Below are 22,517 nucleotides of genomic sequence, written 5' to 3'. Positions count from 1 at the left end.
ACATGGGTGAGGGCGCCAAACTCAGCGACCCCTGGTGGTCATACTCCTCCGACTCCGTCGACCGCAATGGCGTCGTCCTGGACTCGCACGTGGACGAACCCCGCGAGGACTTCGACGACGATGTTGATGATCCCAGTTCCGAAGAGTCGCAGGCCGCACTGCCGTTCCTGGGCTTCGATCTGCACACCTTTGCATAATGCCCCTTTTTACCGCATGCAGTACAGATTACCGCTTTAGCGGGACACTTTTGTCGGGTATGTTTTGCTCCTCCGCAGAAATAGCACCGTGGGCCGCATGGGGCTGCAGCCATCGTCTGGCCCACATGGGAGCACGCCATAACACAGCACTTCAAGCCCGAGGGGCGAGGAGGGATTTGCGACTGCTCCTGCCACGTTGTCTCCACGTGGTCCTCTGGATATAGGACTAAGCTCTTCGAAGCCGACTCGAGCATTTCAGCTAATTCCATGGCCTGGGTAAGATTGAGATTACGCTTTTCCAGCAGTTTGAAACGGATGTATGAAGACCCGACCCCGGCCACAAACGCATCTCGGGCGCGGTCGTACATGCTCTGCTCAGCCGACACAGCTTTGCAGTCACAGCCCCTGGCTAGCTGTAAGAGCTCATTGGCGTAGTCCTCCATGGTTTCGCCCGATTGCCGACGTCGTGTAGCGAGGAGGTAACGAGCGTGGATCTCGTTAGGAGGTTTCGTATAGCGCTTCTTTAGAAGCTCGAGGGCCCTAGGGTAAGTGGTGGCCGCACGGATCGCGAGGTAGACTGTGTCGCTTACCCTCGCATGGAGGACCCTGAGTCTGTCATCATCTGTGGTGACCGCTGCGGAGGCTGCTAGGTAATCTTCAAAACACTTCAGCCAGTGGTCGAAGGTGTTAGAAGCGCCCACCGCACGTGGATCTAGCGTCAGACGTTCTGGCTTGAGGATTTGCTCCATACTCTCCTTTCTTTTTTTTCTTCCGTCGAGAGTTTAATTTTAGTTAATAAAATTGATGCGCATCAATTGGACACGAGGCTCGAAGCTTCAGTAAAAGAAGGCTTTTATTAACTAACAATGGAGCTATCAGAACTTTAACACACTATCCCAGACTGAAGGGGTCCCGTCCGAGCAGGGAGTCTTATACCTCTCCCAGGAGGCGGAGCCCGACTGGGATGTGCCACAACAGTAACAAACACAGGTGTAACAACCCCACCCTAACCCAACAGCAACATTAGTACAATCCCACAGTAACCTATATACATTCCTGTAGTACTGGCCAGCCCTGGCTCAGTACTATCCAGTGGGAACCAACGATGGTTCACCACAATGAAACAATCCCCTGTCTGCAGACCAAAAGAGAAAATGCTGGAAAATCTCTGTAGGTCTGGCAGCATCTGTAAGGAGAGAAAAGAGCTGATGTTTTGAGTCCAGATGACCCTTTGTCAAAGCTTTGAATGGGCTTTGACAAAGGGTCATCTGGACTCGAAACGTCAGCTCTTTTTTCTCCTTACAGATGCTGCCAAACCTGCTGAGATTTTCCAGCATGTTCTCTTTTAGTTTCAGATTCCAGCATCTGCAGTAATTTGCTTTTAACCCGTCTGCAGAGCTGTTTGCGACCAGGGACCTACCTCCTCACTTACCCTCACTGCTCCAGTGCCTGAAGCCAACTTTTTTAAGAGGAGGTTTTTTGCTGGTTGGTTTCAGCTGCAGCAAAGAAGCTCATTAAGGCAGGTGAGCTGAGACGATTGGGAATGAAGCTCGCTAATGACATCGAGATGAATGCAGAAAAAATGCAAATTGACATTTTCCACGGGTTCCTGATGGTCCTGATTTTTTTGTAAGGTGGGAATGGGCATGAAAACGGGCACCATTCCTGTTAGCCGGGGCTCACTCCCAATTTTACGACATTTTCTCGCCAAAAAACGGACACGATGAGGTCGTAAAATTCTGCCCAGGATGTTTCCCCTGGCTGGTAAATCTAGAATCAGGAGACATAATTTCAGAATAACAGGTAGGCCATTGAGACTGACATGAGGATGGATTTGTTCAATTAAAGGGTGGTGAACCTTTGGAATTTTCTACCCCAGAGAGCTGTGGAAGCTAATCACTGAGCATGTACAAGATGGAAATCGATACATTTCCGGAGACTAATGGTCAAGGGACATGGAAATAGTGTGGAAAAGTGGCATTGAGATCAATAATCAGCCATGATCTAATTTAATGGTGGACCAGGATCCACAGGCTGAAAGGGCTACTCCTCTTCCTATCTTCCTTTCCTATGCTTGGAGAAATTTGTCAGAGCTGATCATTTATGGCTGTAGAATAGATCTTACGCCATTTTGCTCTTGTCAAGTTCTATGGTACAAGTTGGATATGACAACGGTAATGTTGCAAATATTCTTCTGTTGCTAAGATGATGGTTGTAAATCTCTGACCTCGTCTGCAGCTGGGATGGGTACAAATTCTTAGTCTCGCTCTCAGTAGCATCAGGTCATGCGAGTCCAGAAAATTCAGACTGACAATGTGTTTGAGTGAGTCTGTCCTTTTGAGGACCGAGGCATTGAATTAGTAATTTATAACACTCCTGCAGTTAGTCCAACAAACGTACATTGAAGTTACTGCACGACATTGGGACAGTCTCAATGGAAATTCCAAATCATCATTCTGAGGTTAATAGAAGGTTAGTTACTTTTGGTGAGAGAGGTCTATGGAGTGCCCGATGCCTGTAAACCTCTGGTTTCAAGTCCAAAGTGAAACGGCAGCCATTCTTCCTCTCTCATTTTTCATAGAATCATAGAATCCCTACAGTGCAGAAGGAGGCCATTCAGTCCATTGGGCCTCTACCAACTAGAATCCAACCCAGGCCCTATCCCTGTAACCTCACATATTTACCCCGCTAATCCCCTGACATTCAATTTAGCACGGCCAATCAACCTAACCCACACGTCTTTGGATTGTGGGAGGAAACCGGAGCATCCGGAGGAAACCCACGCAGACACAGAGTATGTGCAGACTCCACACAGACAGTGACCCGAGGCCAGAAATGAACCCCAGTCCCTGGCGCTGTGAGGCAGCAGTGCTAACCACTGCGCCATCATGCCACCCCATGCCGACATTTTAAACAATGGAACCTGAAGTGCGATGGCTGTAAAAATTTAATATTTTTAGTTTGAGAACTCGCCCAATCACTTTGTTCCTCTTAATTTGTATAGCAAACATTATGATGTCCATACTATTTGCTTACTACAGGTAGTTCTTAACACATGATTGATACAACTGTCTTGCTATCATAGTCTCAGAAATGCAACAGAAAGCTGGATTCTAAAAGAAACAATCAGACCAAAAAAAACCTCACTGACAGCTTGTTAAAAAAAGAAGTATTGCATTTGCCTGGCAATATACAAGTGCATGTTTGTGACTACAGAAGCATATTACACAGGACAGCCTGGCAGGAAAACCTCTTTAACAACTTGGTGAGTTGATTTTCTGTGCAGTTTAACTTTTGAGTGATCTGCTATTTGAAGTTCCCCTGCTGTTTATGCCCTATATCCCTTTGCCAGTTATTTTCACTTCAGCAGCTGGGTTCCACCTTGCTTCAATAAAGAAATTCAGCACCTAGGTAAAGTTAAAAACAATTATGAAGACATCAATGTTTTGCAACCTGCCTCCATCTGCGTTTGCAATGATTGTGGGCAAAAAACTAAAATCTTTGGCTCCAGTTACAAAAGTATCTGATTGTTGCTACATTCCTGATAATTAAAATCAAGATTTGATGAGAGGTATTTACTTAGCTAGAATTGCAGAGACTACTTTTTTAACCGTAATGTCATTCTAAGCCATCACATAAATATTCAACACAAAAACACAAAATGCTGGAAAATCTTAGCAGGTCTGACAGCGTCTGCAGAGAGAGAATAGAACAAACGTTTCAGGTCAGGATGACCTTCTTCTTGTGGGCGGCACGGTGGTTAGCCCCGCTGCCTCACAGCGTCAGGGACCTGGGTTCGATTCTCGGCTTGGGTGACTGTGCTGAGACTGTACATTCTCCCTGTGTCTGTGTGGCTTTCCTCCAGGTCTCCGTTTAGCATTGGCATTTAGCATTGGCCATGCTAATATTCTCCCTCAGTGTACCCAACCAGGCGCCAAAGTGTGGCGACTAGGGGACTTTCACAGTCATCTCAGTTCAGTGTTAATGTAAGCCTACTTGTGACATTAAATAAACCTCATCTGAATAAATATTCAGCTTGACTACAACAATCCTCTTACAATCAAAAACAAATTATGTCACACAAACACATTCTTCTTGGTCATGTAGCAAAAGGATCTGGTACCTGAAGGGTTAACAGGGTGATGTAAGAAGGCACATGACCAGTTCTGAGATAGTAGCAACATGTAAGGACCTAACATGTGGTCCTCTCCATACCTTTATCCTCAATAGTAAATATGTACATCATTCAGTACTGTTAATAAAGACTTCTTTGTAATTTCAACAAGACTGCTTCAAGATGTCCAAATAGTACACATCACAGGTAGAGATAACAGAACAGATCAGGTTATACTCTGCAATCATCGGGCACAACCTCTATGTTGGAGTTTCTTGGTATCTGGAGTGAGAAAATGTTAAACTGATCCAATTATCAGCCTCAACTGGTGCTCAAATGTGACTACCCACCATTAGACAAGTTTCCCCATGCTGAGCTGGGCAAGAACCAGCAGTTGGAATACCATGTTGAAATGCAAAAGGAGCGCAAAAATAATTATTCGGGAGAGCTGTATATTTTTAAATGTTTTACTCCATAATTAAAGTTACAAAGCCAATGCTCAGAATGGACCGGGCAAACCCAAATCCAATCCTTGCTTACTCCAAAAATCAAATTCAAATTCCAACCGAATCCAATTCATAATCCTCACTAGAGAGACAAACAAGATCCAAGCTGTCAAGATAAGGCATTGTACCTCATCTTGGGCTTGATCTGATGCTTAGCGCAGGATATTCTGGCCACACTCGCCCCAAGGGTGGAAATTCCCGCCCGAGGTCAGCGGACCTTTGCACAGTCCACTGAATTTTCTGTCCCCCCACTACAATTCCTGTGGCGGACGGGATGGGAAAATTCCTCCCTTAATCACAGTCAAAAGATCAAAAAGGGAGATCTACTGTGCCGCCTAAAGTATGCCCTCTGTCATCTGATGGTAGAGCAGCATTAATAGCCAGGGAGAAGCCGTATCATTCAAGTTACAGGATAGAGCGTGACAGCAGAGGAAAGTAAAATCTGAATAACATAAAAATCTTGACACACCCACACAGAGATCCAAAACTCAAACCTCAGATTGTGATGAATGCACATCAGCCACAGTATCTTAAATGTGTATCTGAATTACCTCTGAGTAACAAGGGGATGGAGGGGGCGGGGAGAATACACCTAATCCTTCTGCAGGTAATTCAGTGAGCCAAACTCAAAAGTGTGCATGTGTCAAAAATAACCAAGGCAAGAAAGAATTTGATTTACACAGCACCTATAAGGAATGTTCTGAAACCTTTTGTAGTCAATAAATTATTCCTAAACTGTAATGTGGACAAGTTCAGCAGTCAATTTGTGGCCAGCAAAGGCACACGTATAACAGCGTGATGAATAAAAAACGAATCTGTTTAACTGGTGTTACTTGAGGGATAAGTGTTTGCTCAGCCATCAGTGGAACTATTCTGCTCTTCAGATAGCTAGAGAATCTTCCCCACTTACCTGAGCAGGAAGATATGGGTCTCAGTTCAGCATCTCATCTGAAAGACAGCACTTCTGGTAGATCGGCAATGTCAGCCTGGATTGTGTTCTCAAAAGTCAGGAATGGGACTTGAACCATATGATTTTCTCACTTCGAAGTAAGAATTCTACCACTACGCCAAGACTAATGCAATCAATGGATCAATAATCAATGGGCGGCACGGTGGCACAGTGGTTAGCACTGCTGCCTCACAGCGCCAGGGACCCAGGTTCGATTCCCAGCTTGGGTCACTGTCTGTGTAGAGTTTGCACATTCTCCCCGTGTCTGTATGCATTTCCTCCGTGTGCTCCGGTTTCCTCCCACAGTCTGGTGGTTAGGTGCTGGTTAGATGCATTGGCCATGCTAAATTCTCCCTCAGTGTACCCAAACAGGTGTCGGAGTGTGGCGACTAGGGGATTTTCACAGTAACTTCATTGCAGTGTTAATGTAAGCCTACCTGTGACAATAATAAACTTTTAAACTTTAATAGCCTGCTAGCACTCAGAACTTGCTTTTAATCCCCTCATCCAATGGATGTGTGAAGCGGTTAACATTAGTCCGAGTGCACTGACCTGTCAATCCGTTCCCACCTGGTACAACACACCTTCATCAGGCAGACAGAGTCCAGCCTTAAGGGCAGCATGGTGGTGCAGTGGTTAGCACTGCTGCCTCACAGTGCCAGGGACCCAGGTTCGATTCTGGCTTGGGGTCCGTCTGTGTGAAATCTACACGTTCTCCCTGTGTCTATGTGAGTTTCCTCTGGGTGCTCTTGTTTCCTCCCACAGTCTGAAGACATGCAGGTAAGGTGGAATTTGCCAGGCTAAATTGCCCCTTAGTTTGTGAGTATGAGTGTGGCTATGTTTGATGTGGTGTAATGCCAGGTTCAGCCCCTGGCGACAGACTAAGTGACCTGTTCCAGGAATAATTCACTACAGAAACAGATAAAAGTCTGATCTATGCACCATCAGGTTGAGAAGGGGAGAGTTATTGTATAACATGAGCACCTTGCAAACAGCATTGAGGTGAATAGGCAGAGACTGACTTTAAATTCCACTGGACCAATTTGGTGAGATACTGGGGAGACTTTGCTACCCAGTAGGATTATTCCGAGCACAAGGAAGGAAAAGCGAAAGAAGAAAACTCTTAAAAATTTTAATGTAAAGAAAACATTCCAGTTCAAAGCTCCATTCTCTGAATCTCTAACACTACAAAATCATTAAATTATCTCACTTATTTAATAACACAGATAGTCTGTTCGCAGGAAAGAAATATGTGAATATGTATTATTTTTTATCCAGGACAGACATTGTAAAACTCCAATTGTGTGACTGATAGAAAGGTGTATTTTTGTAAAGCCCATGTCAATCTTTCTGGAAATTAAGCTTTTATTGTATTCAATATAATGACAATGAAAATGTAAGTACAAATATATTGAGTTCCACCAATCAACCATTAGAAATTCCAAATCAAACCACATATATACAGCTTTCCATGAAATCATTAGCTACATAAAAAACATACTTTGTCGAATCTGGAGCACATTTTGATTAACGCCAGTGACACATGGAGAGAGATGCAGGTCATACAGCTCAGCTAGTTTTTTCTAATGTCACCATTAGGAAGCTGGAGAGAGATCACTGCAACATTGATTACTGCCAACTTTGATCTGATCGCCTGAAAATTCCACAGACTTTTTTTTCAGCTAGAGATCAGTAGAACAACCAAACATATGTCAACCAAGAAAATTACTATTTCTCTGGACTTTCCACTGATCACCCACCAAGTTGCGGAAGAGGGCCCCACGACATTCCAGGTCCTATTTTTCCATTATAAATGTCGCAGCAGTTTGAAGAATGTGAACAGGGATGCTTTCTCTTGACACCACACGTTTATACAGTACGGAATAAAATACTCCTGGGACAGAATAAACTTCCCTGTACACAGCCACATTTGCAATGACTTTGTTTTCTCCAAGTAATCATTAAAATTACAGTAAAGCAGCACGTTAGTATTTAAGGAATTTTAGACAGAGATTTGCAGGTATGTCTAAAAGTGAGGGTGCTGTGTCTTTAAATCTGCGCAGTAAAGATGTGTTTTATTGCACGTGGTTTCTTAATCCACATTATAAATCACAAATCTATCATCTGGTGAACATGTGATTATGGTGTGTGCTCCGATACTCACGTCTCTTCGGTTGGCTGGATAACAAGGGAGCCACACTGTAATTCGTCCTCACAAAGCCGAAGGCTTTGAAATTGTGCCATGTGATAATAGCTACAAACACTTATTGTACTCATCTGAAACTCAATTCCCTGTTGTTTTAACAGAAGCATTAACTCTTCTTTAAATGGGCTAAAATTACAGGGAGACCAATTTCAGAAGAAACTGTTGTACATATTAAGATGTATATATCAGCCATTTATATCTATTAACATGCAATGCAGTTTCAAAGCATAAACGTTCTTTCCAGTATAATCCAAATCACTTCATCGTGTTGCACTGGGTCAAGTAATTCAAATTCAACTTGATAGCAGTGGGATCCAAATCATTTCACCAGAGGATTACTGATCAGAAGCTAACATAGTTGCCGATTAGGTCGCAGTTGTGCTAAACATTTTCTGTTTGAGGGTAAAAATTGTCTTTGGAAGCAACTAGTTTTTGTTTTCAAACATTCATCCTATGCTCTGGAAGTCATTAGATCCTTGCCGAGATATGGCTCCACGTGCCCTCTTGTTCAGCACCAGCACCGTGCCCAAGCTTTGATTCATATGTGAGCCTCAACAGAACCCTTGGAAGGCTATTAGACTAAGTCGAGCATCACAATTGGTGTTCACCTAACCTGGGCCAGATGTGTACACTGTCAGTAGGGGATGCCAGATATTGAGCAGGACCAATGACCAATTTTCCCCTATCTTTAACAAGGAACGCTGAGGTCAGTTGTGGAAACGCTTTTTGCATTCCCAGTGGAGTACAAGCTACGCCGGTATGCACTGGGATAAACCCCTGGGGACCTTCCCAGTTACTCACTACATAAACCTACTGAGCCTCTGGGACAAAACACAGTGACAGTAATCAAATCAGTGAAACGGAAGTGAAAAGGGTGGCTGTTTCATTAAATATTTGCAATTTCACTTTCGAACGATATCGTTACTCAGAAAATTGTAAAGGCGGGTTCCAATTCATTTTTTTGTTGTTTACCATACTGTCGATCATACAGCTGAAAACATCTGGGCAATATAAATGACATCTTGCAAGAGTCCAGTCTATTCTCAGCTGGCAGCTTACAAATTTGTCTCTCATCTCAAAACAAAAGCAAGACTGCCCTCTATTGATAAAAGAACATTCAATGCAACATTAGATTACACCCCCCACAACTTATTAAGAAATGAAGATGGTTTGAGTCTACCCCAACTAGAAAGGGTGTCCTCGAGGAAATGAGCTGCCTAATTAAATGTTTTCCCTCACATTATGTGAAAGCAGCACAAGTGGAAAGCATACTGTACCCAACGGATTTTTCTTCATGTGGTGTCGAAAGCCAAGCCACCCAAAAGAAAAGCATTTTGATTACTTTTTAATTTATCCTGGTTGAGATGTGTGATCCTAGCTGCCGTCGTTCGACAGAGATGTCACACAGTGAAGCAGCCTATCAGGGAAGGAAGTGAGCCGGCAAATATCTGTAATTAAAGAAAAACACAATCAATTTCCTGCAGCACTTTAATGCTGCTGTGTTTCTGAGCAAGTCTCTCGAGTTTTGAAGAGAATGGTCGCTACAGCACAGACAAGATCCTAAAGCCATCGTTAACACACAAAAACACACCTCATTCCATTTAACCCTTAGTGTGACAACGAGCAAACTCGAACAGCACAAAATAGAGTACTGATAAATGAGATATGAAGGTGAGGGTGATTTTGTTGAGTGGAAACTGTTGCAAGGCTACAATAAGAACACACATCTTCTGCCATTTTTAGCACTGCTGCCTCACAGCGCCAGCGACTCAGGTTCGATTCCCGGCTTGGGTCACTGTCTGTGCGGAGCCTGCACATTCTCCCCATGTCTGCATGGGTTTCCTCCGGGTGCTTTGCTTTGCTCCCACAGTCCGAAAGACGTGCTGGTTAGGTGCATTGGCCATGCTAAATTCTCCCGGCACCGGAATGTGACGACGAGGAGATTTTCACAGTAACTTCATTGCAGTGTTAATGTAAGCCTACTTGTGACACTAATAAATAAGCTTTAAATTGCTCCGTCTCAAAACTGTTCGAGGAATTAGCTGACAGCAACTGGTGAGTTTCATGTTTTGTATTTTTAAAAATGGGGAACCAAATTGTCATATCTGACGTTCTGCCTTTTGTTATTCAGATGCGATCCATAGAAGATCAGAAAAATAGTCAACCTTTGCTTTGAGAGGGAACTCCAAAGCTTGGAGCCTAGATTGCTGAAGATATGGCTGCCAATGATGGGGTGAAGGGAGGGACGAACACACACCAGAGATGGAAGGGTGGATAGTTCTTATGGAATGGTAGAGCTGGAGAAGGTTGCAGAGATAGAATCAGGGATGTCATGGAGTGAATTGGACACAAGGGAGAGAAGTTTTAGTTTTGAGGTGTTGGTGACCAAGCGCCAATTTAAGTCAGCGAGCATCGGGGGCCCTAGGTGAACGAGACTCAGTACGACGTCAGGTTTTGGCAGCAGTCTTGTATGACCTCCAGTTTCTAGAGGGTGGAAGATGGCGCATCAGCCCAGGATGTGTGCAAAAGTTGAGCCGAGAGGTAGCAAAAGCAGTTGATGAAGGTTTCAGCAGCAGATACAGAGATGAGGTAGAGATAGAGATGAGCAATATTACGGACGTGTAAGAAGGCAGTCACTGTGGTGGAAAAGATATAGGGGGGTGGATTCTCTCACAAAAAAACTAAGTGCCCAACGGGCTGGAAAACAAGAGATTTTCCCGCCGGTTTTTTGGGTGCCATTAGTTGAATGAATCTCTGGCAATCTGTGCTCCACAGAGTGCCTCAGAGGGATTCACACTGGTAAGTGGGGGCGGGGCCTCATCTGGCTGAAGAAACCAGTTTTGGCGTGCTGAGCGGGCCACTGCGCATGCGCCGATTTGTCAGTGGGGAGATTGTTTCCCAGGCCCCCTCTTCCCGGTCACCGGCTTCCCAACCCCCATCTGCCTGCCCATCAACAGCCTCCCTGACCCCCAACCCATGTACAGCTCTGATCCCCTCCACTATGTCCAGCCCCAATCCCACCAACCTCCCCCTCACCCCTGCTCATGTGCAGCCCACGAACGCCCTCCTCCCTCCCTCTCCCACTGCAGGGTGCACAGATTTCCAGCACAAGGCCGATTACATTGGACAAACAGGACTGGGAGACTCGTAATTGGCCAGACGCCGATCGCGAGTCCTGCGACAGGCCCCCTGCACTGCTCGAGCAGCGCAGCGGGTCTGGAGAATCACCCCCATGGTGTCGGAAGGTCATCCCTGGGTTAAATAGCTTGCAAACAGTCTAGTTCAACCTGAATCAATGGTCAGGGAAAGAGACAAAATTGGTGTCAAGGAATGGAGTGTGTGGTGGTGCTGAAGACAATGGTTTTAGTGCTTCCATTGGCTGATTGGGAAAGTTTGTGCAGGCTGAGTCTAGGAGTTTAGAAAAATGAGCAGTGACCTTATTGAAGCATATAAGCTCTGCAGGAGGCTTGACATGCTGAGAGGATGCTCCCCCCTCATGGGGAATCTCAATCCAAGGGGGCACAGTTTAAAGTAAGGGTCCTCCCATTTAAGATGAAGAGGAGGAGGAATTTCTTGTCAGAGGGTTGTGAATCTTTGGAATTCCTTACCCCAGAGAGCTCTGGAGCCTGGTCAATGATTCTATTCAAGGCTGAGATAGCACATTCTTGAATCAAAGTGGAATCAAGGGTCATGGGAACAGGCAAGGAATTGGTGATGAGGCTAAGATCTTATCAGTCATGGTCTTATGGCATGGTGGATCAGGCTGAAGGGACCAGATAGCCTACTCCTGCTCCTATTTCTTATATTCTTATTGGGAAATGTGCAGCTGGTTAACTCACAACATGGTGTTGCATGCATACATGGATCACCTTCATGCTCTTCAGTCTTTTTGAGGATGATCTTTCCTTTGGGAATTACATTATGTCTAACTAGAAACTTGGGCACTAAAGAAGCAGTTTAGAACCTCCAGACATGTTCAAATTTTGGTAATCAGGAATAAGGATCAGAACTGCAAGACTTTCTCAATTTCAAATGCGTCTTATAAACCCAGGGGCAACCTAACAAAAAAATTCTAAATACCGAAAAGCATGAAAACAGGAGAGAATCGTGCCAATTTATTTGGGTGAGTTAAAAATCAAATCTTTCACATTCTGAGGAAAAAATGAAGCAAGATTTGTCTCCTGCCAGTAAGGGGAGGGGGCAAGGCCGAAAGCCGTCAGCTTATTGCAGAGGGTACCATTGCGCATGCGCAGATCTCTCTGTTCTGTGCAACAGCACAGAATAGAGAGATCTGTCACTGCCTCTCCCCAGCTATAGCTGGCCTCCACAGCCGATTGCTGCCCCACCCCCATTCCTGCACAGACTGTCCAATCTGAAAAATTACTTGCACTCCCCAACAATAGTTGACTACTTGTGTTTCTGTGGTTGGTGAAGATTGTAAGACCACATACTACTACTTGTTAGGATCTCGGCCCATACGTGTTCATTCACTGACTTTGTCTTCCAGTGAGAAGTTGTTCCTGGGAACAGCAGATGTCGAAAAGTTAACTCCTTGCTGCATATGATAATGTAACGTACAGGCCCAAGATTCAAATATGAACAACTGCGGTTGAGCGTCTCCCCACTTAGCTAGGCACAGTCGGAAAATAACTAACAAAATATTCTGCCAGGTCTCATTTCTTTTGTGGGAAACAATCAAAGTGAATCCAAATTCCAGGGAGCTAACCGAATGGACAAGAATCTTCTCAGTTATGCTCCTTCCCTGCTTTATTTTTGGAAATGCAGTGGGATTTGGCCAAATTTGTAAATTCTATTTCTACCATTCATGTAGCAAAGTTATGACAATGGAGTAGGCGCAATTCCTGGAGAATATTTTGTTTTTGGTCTTGGCCGGTGATTTTGCCTCTTCATCCTCATCATACTTGATTCGTCACATCATGTGGAAAGTACAAAAATATTTTACTGCTTTGCAAATGTAGCAATCTTTACTGTTAGTAGTACACAAAACAATGGAAGTCTGGGTATCAAATCACTACCAATATATGAACAAAATCAGGGGGGTGATGGCCTAGTGATATTATCGCTAGACTATTAATCCAGAAACTCAGCTAATGTTCTGGGGAGCCGGGTTCGAATCCCGCCACAGCAGATGGTGGAATTTGAATTCAATAAAAAATATCTGGAATTAAGAATCTACCGATGACCATGAAACCATTGTCAATTGTCGGAAAAACACATCTGCTTCATCAATGTCCTTTAGGGAAGGAAATCTGCCATCCTTACCTGGTCTGGCCTACATGTGACTCCAGAGCCACAGCAATGTGGTTGACTCTCAACTGTCCTCTGAAATAGCCTAGCAAGGAACTCAGTTTAAGGACATCTAGGGATGGGCAACATATGCTGGCCAGCCAGCGGCACCTATGTCCCACAAATGAATAAAAATATTGCTTCCAGAAGACAATAATGGCTTTGTCAAGAATGCAATGCAATGAAAGCATTTCTGGCCTTATCTTATTGCCTGTAACAATGCTGTTCCCAATTCTGTCTTTGCCTGGCACTCAACCTCCACATTTTCCAAATTACTAAACCTTGAATTCTAATTCTATAAGGCTTTCTTCCAAGATGAGGCCCACACCTCAGCAGGGAGGCGCATATCATTAAGTTTGAGAATTTGGGTTTGAGTAACAAAGGAAATTGTGCATAAGTGGATGTCAGACAAGAACAGGATTCAACTGAGCTGTGTCAATAGTTCACTGATAGTCACCACTCATGCTCACAGATGAAGAATGTGGTTGTATATGCTACTAATTTTCCTTTTATTTGGTACAACTGAATTTAAACAATGTGGAATCATTGTTAATTAATCACAATAAAAAATCTAAAGTCAAATTATGCCTGACTCATTTGTACCATACCCCAAGTGATGCATGTCTGAAACACAACTTAAGTGGTTTATGACTCAGTGATACCTAAGACAAGTGATGTGTGATTCAGTGAGGACCAGTGAATGACTGAGTGATAAAGTCAATTGATAGTTGAATAACTGAAGAAATGCCAAAGTTGACTGTTGACTGACTCAGCACTTCAGAAATGAAGGAGGATATCCTAATATTGGAAACTGTAAAGTGAACTATAAGATGTTTAGCATTTGGAGACAACTGGAATGGCATCTTGGTCGCAAGAAGGGGGTGAGAATTGGGCAGAACCCACTGCCATGCTTAAATTTCAAAATAGAGCAGCATTGATGATAATCGTAACAACGTCCCTGGGTGAACCTGTTCCCAACACCTTGCTCAGAATTAGATTTGTCTGGGACTAAATAAATGAGGAATAAATTGTTGCATATGGAATATATTCCACAATCGGGAAAACTGAATTATTTATGAAAGCCAACTTGATGAGATGTGTAACTTCCTGTTTCACCCACCCAGTGACAGGTTATAATGCTGTACAACAGAGTATCCGGTGGCCCAAATATAGCAACAGCAGAAAATATTATTATTGCTGGAGAGATAATGATACCAATAGAGAGAACAATAAAAAAGAAGGCAGTTTCATACTTCTCGGGGTAAATTTTCATTTTTATCACACAAATGATATCTGGTGAAGCAGGAATCCAATGCCAACTGCTTGGAGCATGTGTAACGGTGGCACGGTGGTTAGCACTGCTGCCTCACAGCGCCAGGGACCCGTGCTCGATTCCCAGCTTGGGTCACTGTCTGTGCGGAGTCTGCATGTTCTCCCCGTGTCTGTATGGATTCCCTCCGGGTACTCTGATTTCCTCCCACAGTCCAAAAAATATAGAGGAAGGCATACTGGTTAGGTGCATTGGCTATGCTAAATTCTCCCTCAGTGTACCTGAACAGGCGACTGGGCGAGTGTGGCGACTAAGGAATTTTTCACAGTAACTTCATTGCAGTGTTAATGTAAGCCTACATGGGACACTAATAGATAAGCTTTAAACTTAAAGGGTGACTGCTGTTTCCAATACTCAGAGGAACTGGATACAGATGAGAAAAGAGTAAATCTGAAGGCAAGGCTAAATAGCATTTTCTTAAACAAAGTAGATGAAGGAAGTGTGCCTCCATTAAATCAATGAAATAAAAAGCGGCCAAGTTCTGGAAAGAATGGACAATTCACTTCCATCATATTAACATCCATGTGGTGAAAATGAACATTTATCCCTTTGTGTCTTTATGTGAAGTGGTTTTACACCTTTATCCAGAAGATGTCTTTCACCCTCTCAAAAATCCCACATAAGGATCAGCCAATGCATTCACAACAGTCTCGGATGGACTTGATGATTTCTACAATGTTTAAGTGAGAAGAGGTTTTGTGCCAACGCAAACAATGTATGGGGCAGATCCAATTCAATATTTGCAGTGAGCTCGCAGACTGGGCTTCAGTTGGGAGTTCGCTTGGTCCTGCTATGGCATCCATTTATGAGAGAGGCTTGGCTCTGGCAGTCTCAACAGTAAGAAGGCTCACAATGCCAGGTTAAAGTTCAGCAGGTTTATTTGGTAGCACAAGCCACAAGCTTTCGGAATGCTGCTCCTTCATCAGGTGAGTGGGAGTTCTGTTCACAAACAGGGCATATAAAGACACAAACTCAATTTACAAAATAATGGTTGGAATGCGAGTCTTTATAGGTAATCAAGTCTTAAAGGTACAGACAATGTGCAATGTGAGTGGAGAGAGGGTTAAGCACAGGTTAAAGAGATGTGTATTGTCACAGTCTCAACAGAGCATTGACGTAAACCCCTTCAGATTTCACAGCTGATGCACAGAACTGCTGCTTCAGGAAGTGAGATGAAGGAAGATTGTTCTGTAGATTAACCCAGTCTTCCCTCTCAACAGAAATTCAATTCAAATTGTGTGAGAGGACATTAAGCAAAGAATTAATGCAGCGTCTAATATCGCGAGGAGCTGAGTACAGATAAGAAAGAGTTTTGTTAGCCTGAGAAGATTCAAAGGAAAGATTACCTATCATTTTCCTAAACCAAGTAGGTGTAAGGGTACCAAAATGGTGGACAAGTTGGGTAAAAAAACAGCCATAATAGTTGACCATCCCTAAAAAAACTTTAACTCTGTTACATTCTTGGGTGTAAGCACCTCTTTTAATGCCTTCACCTTTTCATCTAGTGGGTGTAATCCTTTTGCATCAACTCTGTATCCTAAATATTGGCCTGAAAAGAACATTTTTTCTCTTTTCAGGCAGATATCAGCTTCCTTGAATCTCTTGAGGACTTCCTCTAATTTAGCCCTATGCTCCTCCTGGACATTGTCCAGATACATGGCCATTTGGGGATTCCTTGCAGAAGGCTTTCCATGGTGCACTGATAGTGCAAGCAGATGAAATATTGAAGGGTAACCTCATATATTGGAATAAACTCGTGTGTATGAATGCTGACAAATTTCTTTGAGTCTTCCTCCAGCCCAAGTTGCTGGTATGCATGACTTAAGTCCAGTTTTGTGTACTTGAGGCCTCCTGCCAGGTTAGAGTAAAGCTCTTCTATCCTAGGGATAGGATATCTATCGACTTGAGCAGTTATAGAGGCATAGAGGTCTACAGCATGGAAACAGGGCCCTTCGACCCAACTTGTCCATGCCGCCCAGTTTTTAATATTAAGCTAGTCCTGCATTTGGCCCATATCCCTCTATACCAGTCTTACCCATGTAACTGTCTAAATGCTTTTTAAAAGACAAAATTGTATCCTCCTCTACTACCACCTCTGACAGCTCGTTCCAGATACTTATTGTCAGCTTGTAATTGCCACAAATCCACACTGTTCAGTCTTGTTTTAACACTGGAGGGGGGGTGATTTTCCCGGATTGTGACTAAGTGCCCGTTCCAGCAGGAAACTTGGAGAGTTTCTCACTGGCATCAGCAGCGACTATTAGGTACGATTCTCCCAGCTGTTAGATGTTAATTTATGCTTAATGGGCAAACCGGCAGCCAACCCCGCTGTTCCAAAACAATTGGGCCACCAATTTAAATGGCGACCCGATCTCCACATTCATTTATTGGTTCCCCCTCTCCCCCCAAAAAATGAGATGGTACCTCCCACTGACCAGGGGAGCACCACCAACCCCTCACCAAAGAGGGGCATCCTCCCATCACCCACAAATAACCGGTGACCCTCCCCATATCACACAGGCATGAGGGTGATCTGACCTGAATGCCCCACTTATCCCCACTCCACCCTTCAGACCCCCATTCAGCCCCCTTCCCCTTCAGACCCCCATTCAGCCCCCTTCCCCTTTAGACCGCCCACTCAGCCCCCTTCCTCTTTAGACCCCTTCCCCTTTAGACCGCCCACTCAGCCCCCTTCGGACTGCACACCTTGGCAATGTCAACAGTGAGATTTGAATTCACATTCACTGGATTATTAATCCAGGCCTCACCTTGGCACTTACACCCTTGGGCCCCAAGGGGGCTCATGGAGGTAGGTAGAGTGGCCATTTGCCCCTCTGCTGCTGCAAGGTGGCAGGTGAAGGTCCCTCAAGGATGCCGGGGTTGGGTGGGCTTGGGCTAGGGGCAATGGGTTGACCTCATCACTCTCTATTGTGATGGGATTGTTGTGACTGGACTGCCCCTTCTAGCCCTGACAGAGCTGAGGATCACACCTGGCAATGGTGATTTCAGGCAGCCCTGTGATCAACATCTGCATTCCTGCCTGTTAGCTGTGAAAATTCTGAAGTGGCTAGGTCACTTTAATCTCCATGCTCCCTCCCACTAACCCCCCTCCTACTCCACCCCCCTCCCCACAGTCACCTAGCAGGATTTTAAATCATTGCAGCATTCCATTCTGCAGCAGATTTTCCTTTCTCCCTGTCAGAAGCTGCAGATGAGAGCAGATCCCTTTGAAGTCCTCTGACAGAGAGAAGTCAATTTCACCTGGGAGGGGAGGGGGGGGAGGGGGGTGATTTCCAGTATACACACAGCTTTGATTTGAAGTTGCTATGGCTTCCCAGCAAGCAGAAATCATTGAAAACCTTCTCCATTACACTTGAAGCCATTGATCTGTAACAAGTTCAACCACCTACTAAAAGCTCCAGCTGTCAGATCAAAGGTTTTCTATCAGCCTCCAGCCATCTGTGTTTATTTTGAATTCCCTTTGCAGTTGACTGCACCTCAAGTACCACATTGATCCTGAGAGCAATGTAGGCAGAATCTAATCCTGACTGATGGCCTGGGGTTTCACTCTCTCTTTTGCAAACCACTTCACTATTGCAAATTAATTTTTATATTCCATACCTGTTGACATAAACCTAGTATTTTATTTGTTTTTTATAGGCTAATCAACTTGGAGTACTGCTTTCAGCGGCTTAAGAATCCGAACCCTCTGGTTTTCCATATCAATCAACCTTTTAAGGAATAATTACAGTGTGGCCCCGTTATAACGCGATGGTTGGGGTCCATAAAATGTTATCGCGAAAAAAGTGGGGTCGCACTAAATTGGGGTTCAAGAAAACCAGCGTTCAAACTTACCCAATGTTGACCTAACATCCTAAAACACCTATTATCGCCCTATTTGACCCGTTTTTTGCACGTTTACCATCTGGCAAGTAAATTACCTTTTAATTAAAGAATTCCGCGAATAAATCATTGTTGTTACAGTAGAAATTAAAACACAAATTAATTTTTAGTAAAGCTTTTTAATAAACAAAACAACAAGTTTATTTCTTAATAAAGTGATCAAGTGTTCCTTGCTTGAATGCAGCATTTCGCTGGCTGCGAGCGAAATCTAGAATGATTCTGAGTTGGAGGATTTTTATGTGGTCCACCTCCTGGGTCTCCAGAACCGGTACACTTGCCTCCGCCGGTGATATAGTTACGTTACGGACGATCTCGGCATCCGTCAGATGCTCATATGTTGGGCATTCGTCGTCAGCAGAGTGCCACTGGTGTAGCTCTTCTTTGCTACATTCAGACAGCTTCTCTGCTTCACGCACATCTTCCTCTGTGAAGACCTACAAATCTGGCTCATCATCATCTTCCATGGTGGATTGGCGTGATGAAAAGGCTGGCCCCAGACCCTTTTCCCAGCATTTATCCACACATGACGAGCTAACTGGTGGAGCATTGTGGAAACAGCGAGGCGAGCGATATTTGCCAATCATGAGCGGGAAAAAAAGGGTCCGATCATCGCGTTATATCCGAATTTGCGCTAAATCAGGGCGTGTAAAATCAGGGTTCCACTGTACTACCCTTTATCAACCAAAATTTACCACCTGACATTGAAGATCCAGAGGTGAGATTCTCCCCCAAAAAGTTCTAAGTTTCGAATTCACGTAAAAACAGGAGTAAATCCCACTGTTTTTTCAGTGGGATTTTCAAAATGAATGTCCCACACTCTGTGCATTGCAGAGCGCACTAGAGTAAAACCAAAAGGGAAAATGCTGGAAAATCTTAGCAGGTCTGGCAGCATCTGAAAGGAGAGAAAAGAGCCGACATTTCGAGTCCAGATGATGCTTTATTAAAGTTAAAAGGCATAGAAAGTGGGAGATATTTACACTGCAGTGTGAGGGAATGAAAGATGAATCATAGCCACAGAAACGAGGGGAAAAGACTGCTAATGGCTGTCCATAGAGAGAATAAAGGGTGTGAATGGCCAAACAGCAGAGAAGCTAAAATGAAGATGTTGGGTGAGGGGGCCATTTTTGCCAACTCTAGCGTGATGCCACCACCAAACACATCTTCGCTTCACTCCCTCTGTCAGCATTCCGCAAAGACCGTTCCCTCCGGGATAACCTAGTCCACTCCTCCACTATACCCAACACCTCTCCCATCACTCATGGCACCTTCCCATGCAATCACAGAAGGTGTAACACCTGCCCCTTTACCTCTTCCATGCTCACCATCCAAGGTCCAAAACACTCATTCCAGGTTAAGCAGCGTTTCACTTGCACCTCTTTCAATTTGGTCTATTGCATTCGCTGCTCCCAATGTGGTCTCCTCTATATTGGAGAGATCAAGCGTAGACTGGGTGATCGCTTTGCTGAGCACCTTTGGTCTGTGCGCAATCAGGACCCTGACCTTCCGGTTGCTTGTCATTTTAACCCACGATCCTGCTCCCATACCCACAGCTCTGTCCTTGGCCTGCTGCAATGTTCCAGTGAACCTCAACGCAAACTGAAGGAACAGCATCTCATCTTCCGGCTAGGCACCTTACAGCCTTCCGGTCTCAACATCGAATTCAACAACTTCAGATGATTTGCTCCACCCCACCTCGGCCCCCTTTGTTTTCATTCTATTTAATTGAATTTTTTACTGTTCTCTACCTTTTTATTTCTTTATTGTCTTTCTTCATTTTTCTTCCTTCCCCCCACTCTTTCCCCTGACTTTATCCCCCTTCCCTTACCTTTGCTTCCCCTTTTCTAAATTTTACCTCTGTCCCATCCATTCCACGCGCCCCCCTCCCGCCCCCCCCCCCCCCCCCCTCCTGCCCAACATCTTCATTTTAGCTTCTCTGCCGTTTGGCCATTCACACCCTTTATTCTCTCTGTGGACAGCCATTAGCAGTCTTTTCCCCTTGTTTTTGTGGCTCTGACTCATCTTTCATTCCCTCACCACGCAGAATAAATATCTCCCACTTTCTATGCCTTTTAGCTTTGACAAAGGGTCATCTAGACTCGAAACGTCAGCTCATTTCTCTCCTTACAGATGCTACCAGACCTGCTGAGATTTTCCAGCATTTTCCCTTTTGGTTTCAGATTCCAGCATCCGCAGTAATTTGCTGTTATGCACTCGAGTGAATCTCATTAAAAATCAGTGGAGAGACTGGCAGCATAGTGCTGAGCGGGCCACTGCGCATGCGCTGATATGTTATAGTGGAGATCAGTACATGCACAGTGGCCACACACTGCTGGCCTCCCGATTGCTGGCCAGCCCTGCAACCCCACATCGCTGCCACTCTGACTGCCCCACTCGCCGCCGTTCGCGGACCCCCCGGACGTGTCTGGCTCAGCCTCCCACCCCTCACAACAGCCTGCCTCAATTCCCTCCCCCCCCCCCCCCCCCCCCCCCCGCCCCCCCACCGGCAGCAACGATCTCCCGATCAGCCCCAAACCCCCTGGCAGTCCGACCACCCCCCCACCCCCGCCACCTCGATGGCCAGCCCCGATCGCTGGCCCCCTCCCTCTGTCACCGCCGAGTGCAGAGTGGCAGCAGGACTCCACACCCCCACCGATTTCTCCTAGAGGCCCCACCCCCACTGCCCCTTGGCACCACGCAATGTCTGGTGGGCAGTGCCAAGGTGCCCCCTTGAGCATTGCCACTTTGCCCCTTGGGCAGTGCCCAGGGACCTGGCTGGCACTGCCAAGCTGGTGATGCCTGGGGGCATCCCCCCTTATCCCCGGCCTCCTGGGGCCCTCGATGGCCCCCTCTTCATTCCAGCAGGGCCGGGTCACCAGCTCCCCGCAAGTGGGGAGCTATTGTAAACCTCCTGAAGTGTAAAACTCCTGGTTGGGATGGGGGGTGGGGGGAGGGGGGGGGAAGGGGGGAGTGGTCTCTAGCGGGCCCGGAGACTTCAGTCCCGGGCCTGCTAATCAAAAGCAAGTACTAATTTAAATAAGTTATACAGCTCCACATCGATTTCTGGCGTGGAGCTGATGGTGCCGGAAATCCGGCAGCCGGAGATTTGAGGAGGCTGTGGCACCCAAAGGGAAGGCTGCTAAATGGCCTCCGCTTGAGTCCCCGGCCCGCTGCAGCCCACTGCGCTGCTTTAGCGCATCTTCAGCTGTCACAGCTTACCCTCTGATTCCAGCTTCTCTGCCATTTGGCTATTCACACCTTCTATTCTCTCTATGGACTGCCATTAACACCTCTTAGCCTTTCCCTTGTTTTTGTGGCTATGGCTCATCTTTCATTCCCTCACCCCGCAGTATAAATATCTCCCACTTTCAATGCCTTTTAGCTTTGACAAAGGGTCACCTGGACTCGAAGCGTCAGCTCTTTTCTCTCCTTACAGATGTTGCCAGACCTGCTGAGATTTTCCAGCGTTTTCTCTTTTGGTTTCAGATTTCAGCATCCGCAGTAATTTGCTTTTATTTTTTGACCAAGGACAGACCCTTGGGGCCGCTGGAGGTAATGGTGGGGGAGTGAGAAGAGAAACCATTGTCAGTGATTCTCTTGATACAACAGGATGGATACAAATGAAAACCGACCAGTGGAGTCAATGTAGGTAATGAAATAATTATTCTAACGTACACTTCTGCTTCAGATTGCAGGGCTCATTATGAATTCTAAAGTCCGGGCGGCATGGTAGCACAGTGGCTAGCACTGCTGCTTCACAGCTCCAGGGACCTGGGTTCGATTCCCGGCTTGGGTCACTGTCTGTGTGGAGTTTGCACATTCTCCTCGTGTCTGCGTGGGTTTCCTCCGGGTGCTCCGGTTTCCTCCCACAGTCCAAAGATGTGCGGGTTAGGTTGATTGGCCATGCTAAAATTGCCCTTAGTGTCCTGGGATGCGTAGGTTAGAGGGATTAGTGGGTAAATATGTAGGGATATGGGGATAGGGCCTGGGTAGGATTGTGGTCGGTGC

At 45.4% G+C, this 22,517-nt stretch overlaps 1 protein-coding gene across 4 annotated transcripts in view; it reads right to left on the bottom strand.

Annotated features, from left to right (window-relative positions):
• LOC144483369 (NEDD4 family-interacting protein 1-like) overlaps positions 1 to 22,517 on the bottom strand; it is a 380,432-nt gene that overhangs the window by 250,309 nt on the left and 107,606 nt on the right. For 2 of the 4 annotated variants that reach the window (XM_078203377.1, XM_078204485.1), the window contains one exon: positions 6,980 to 9,420. The exons of 1 other annotated variant lie outside the window; for it this stretch is intronic. Coding sequence is in view for 1 of the 3 variants with exons in the window: in XM_078204485.1 (XP_078060611.1) it covers positions 9,347 to 9,420 (74 nt within the window). In the remaining 2 variants the exon portion in view is untranslated. Of the gene's footprint in view, positions 1 to 6,979; positions 9,421 to 15,386; positions 15,549 to 22,517 lie in introns of those variants that run through there. One more of the 4 variants, XM_078202907.1, reaches the window with a different exon arrangement.

The sequence above is a fragment of the Mustelus asterias genome, chromosome 1 (genome assembly GCF_964213995.1).
Source record: "Mustelus asterias chromosome 1, sMusAst1.hap1.1, whole genome shotgun sequence".
NCBI classification, from domain to species: Eukaryota; Metazoa; Chordata; class Chondrichthyes; order Carcharhiniformes; family Triakidae; genus Mustelus; species Mustelus asterias.
Note: the sequence above shows the minus strand (reverse complement) of the source record. Positions and strands in the feature narration are given on the sequence as shown.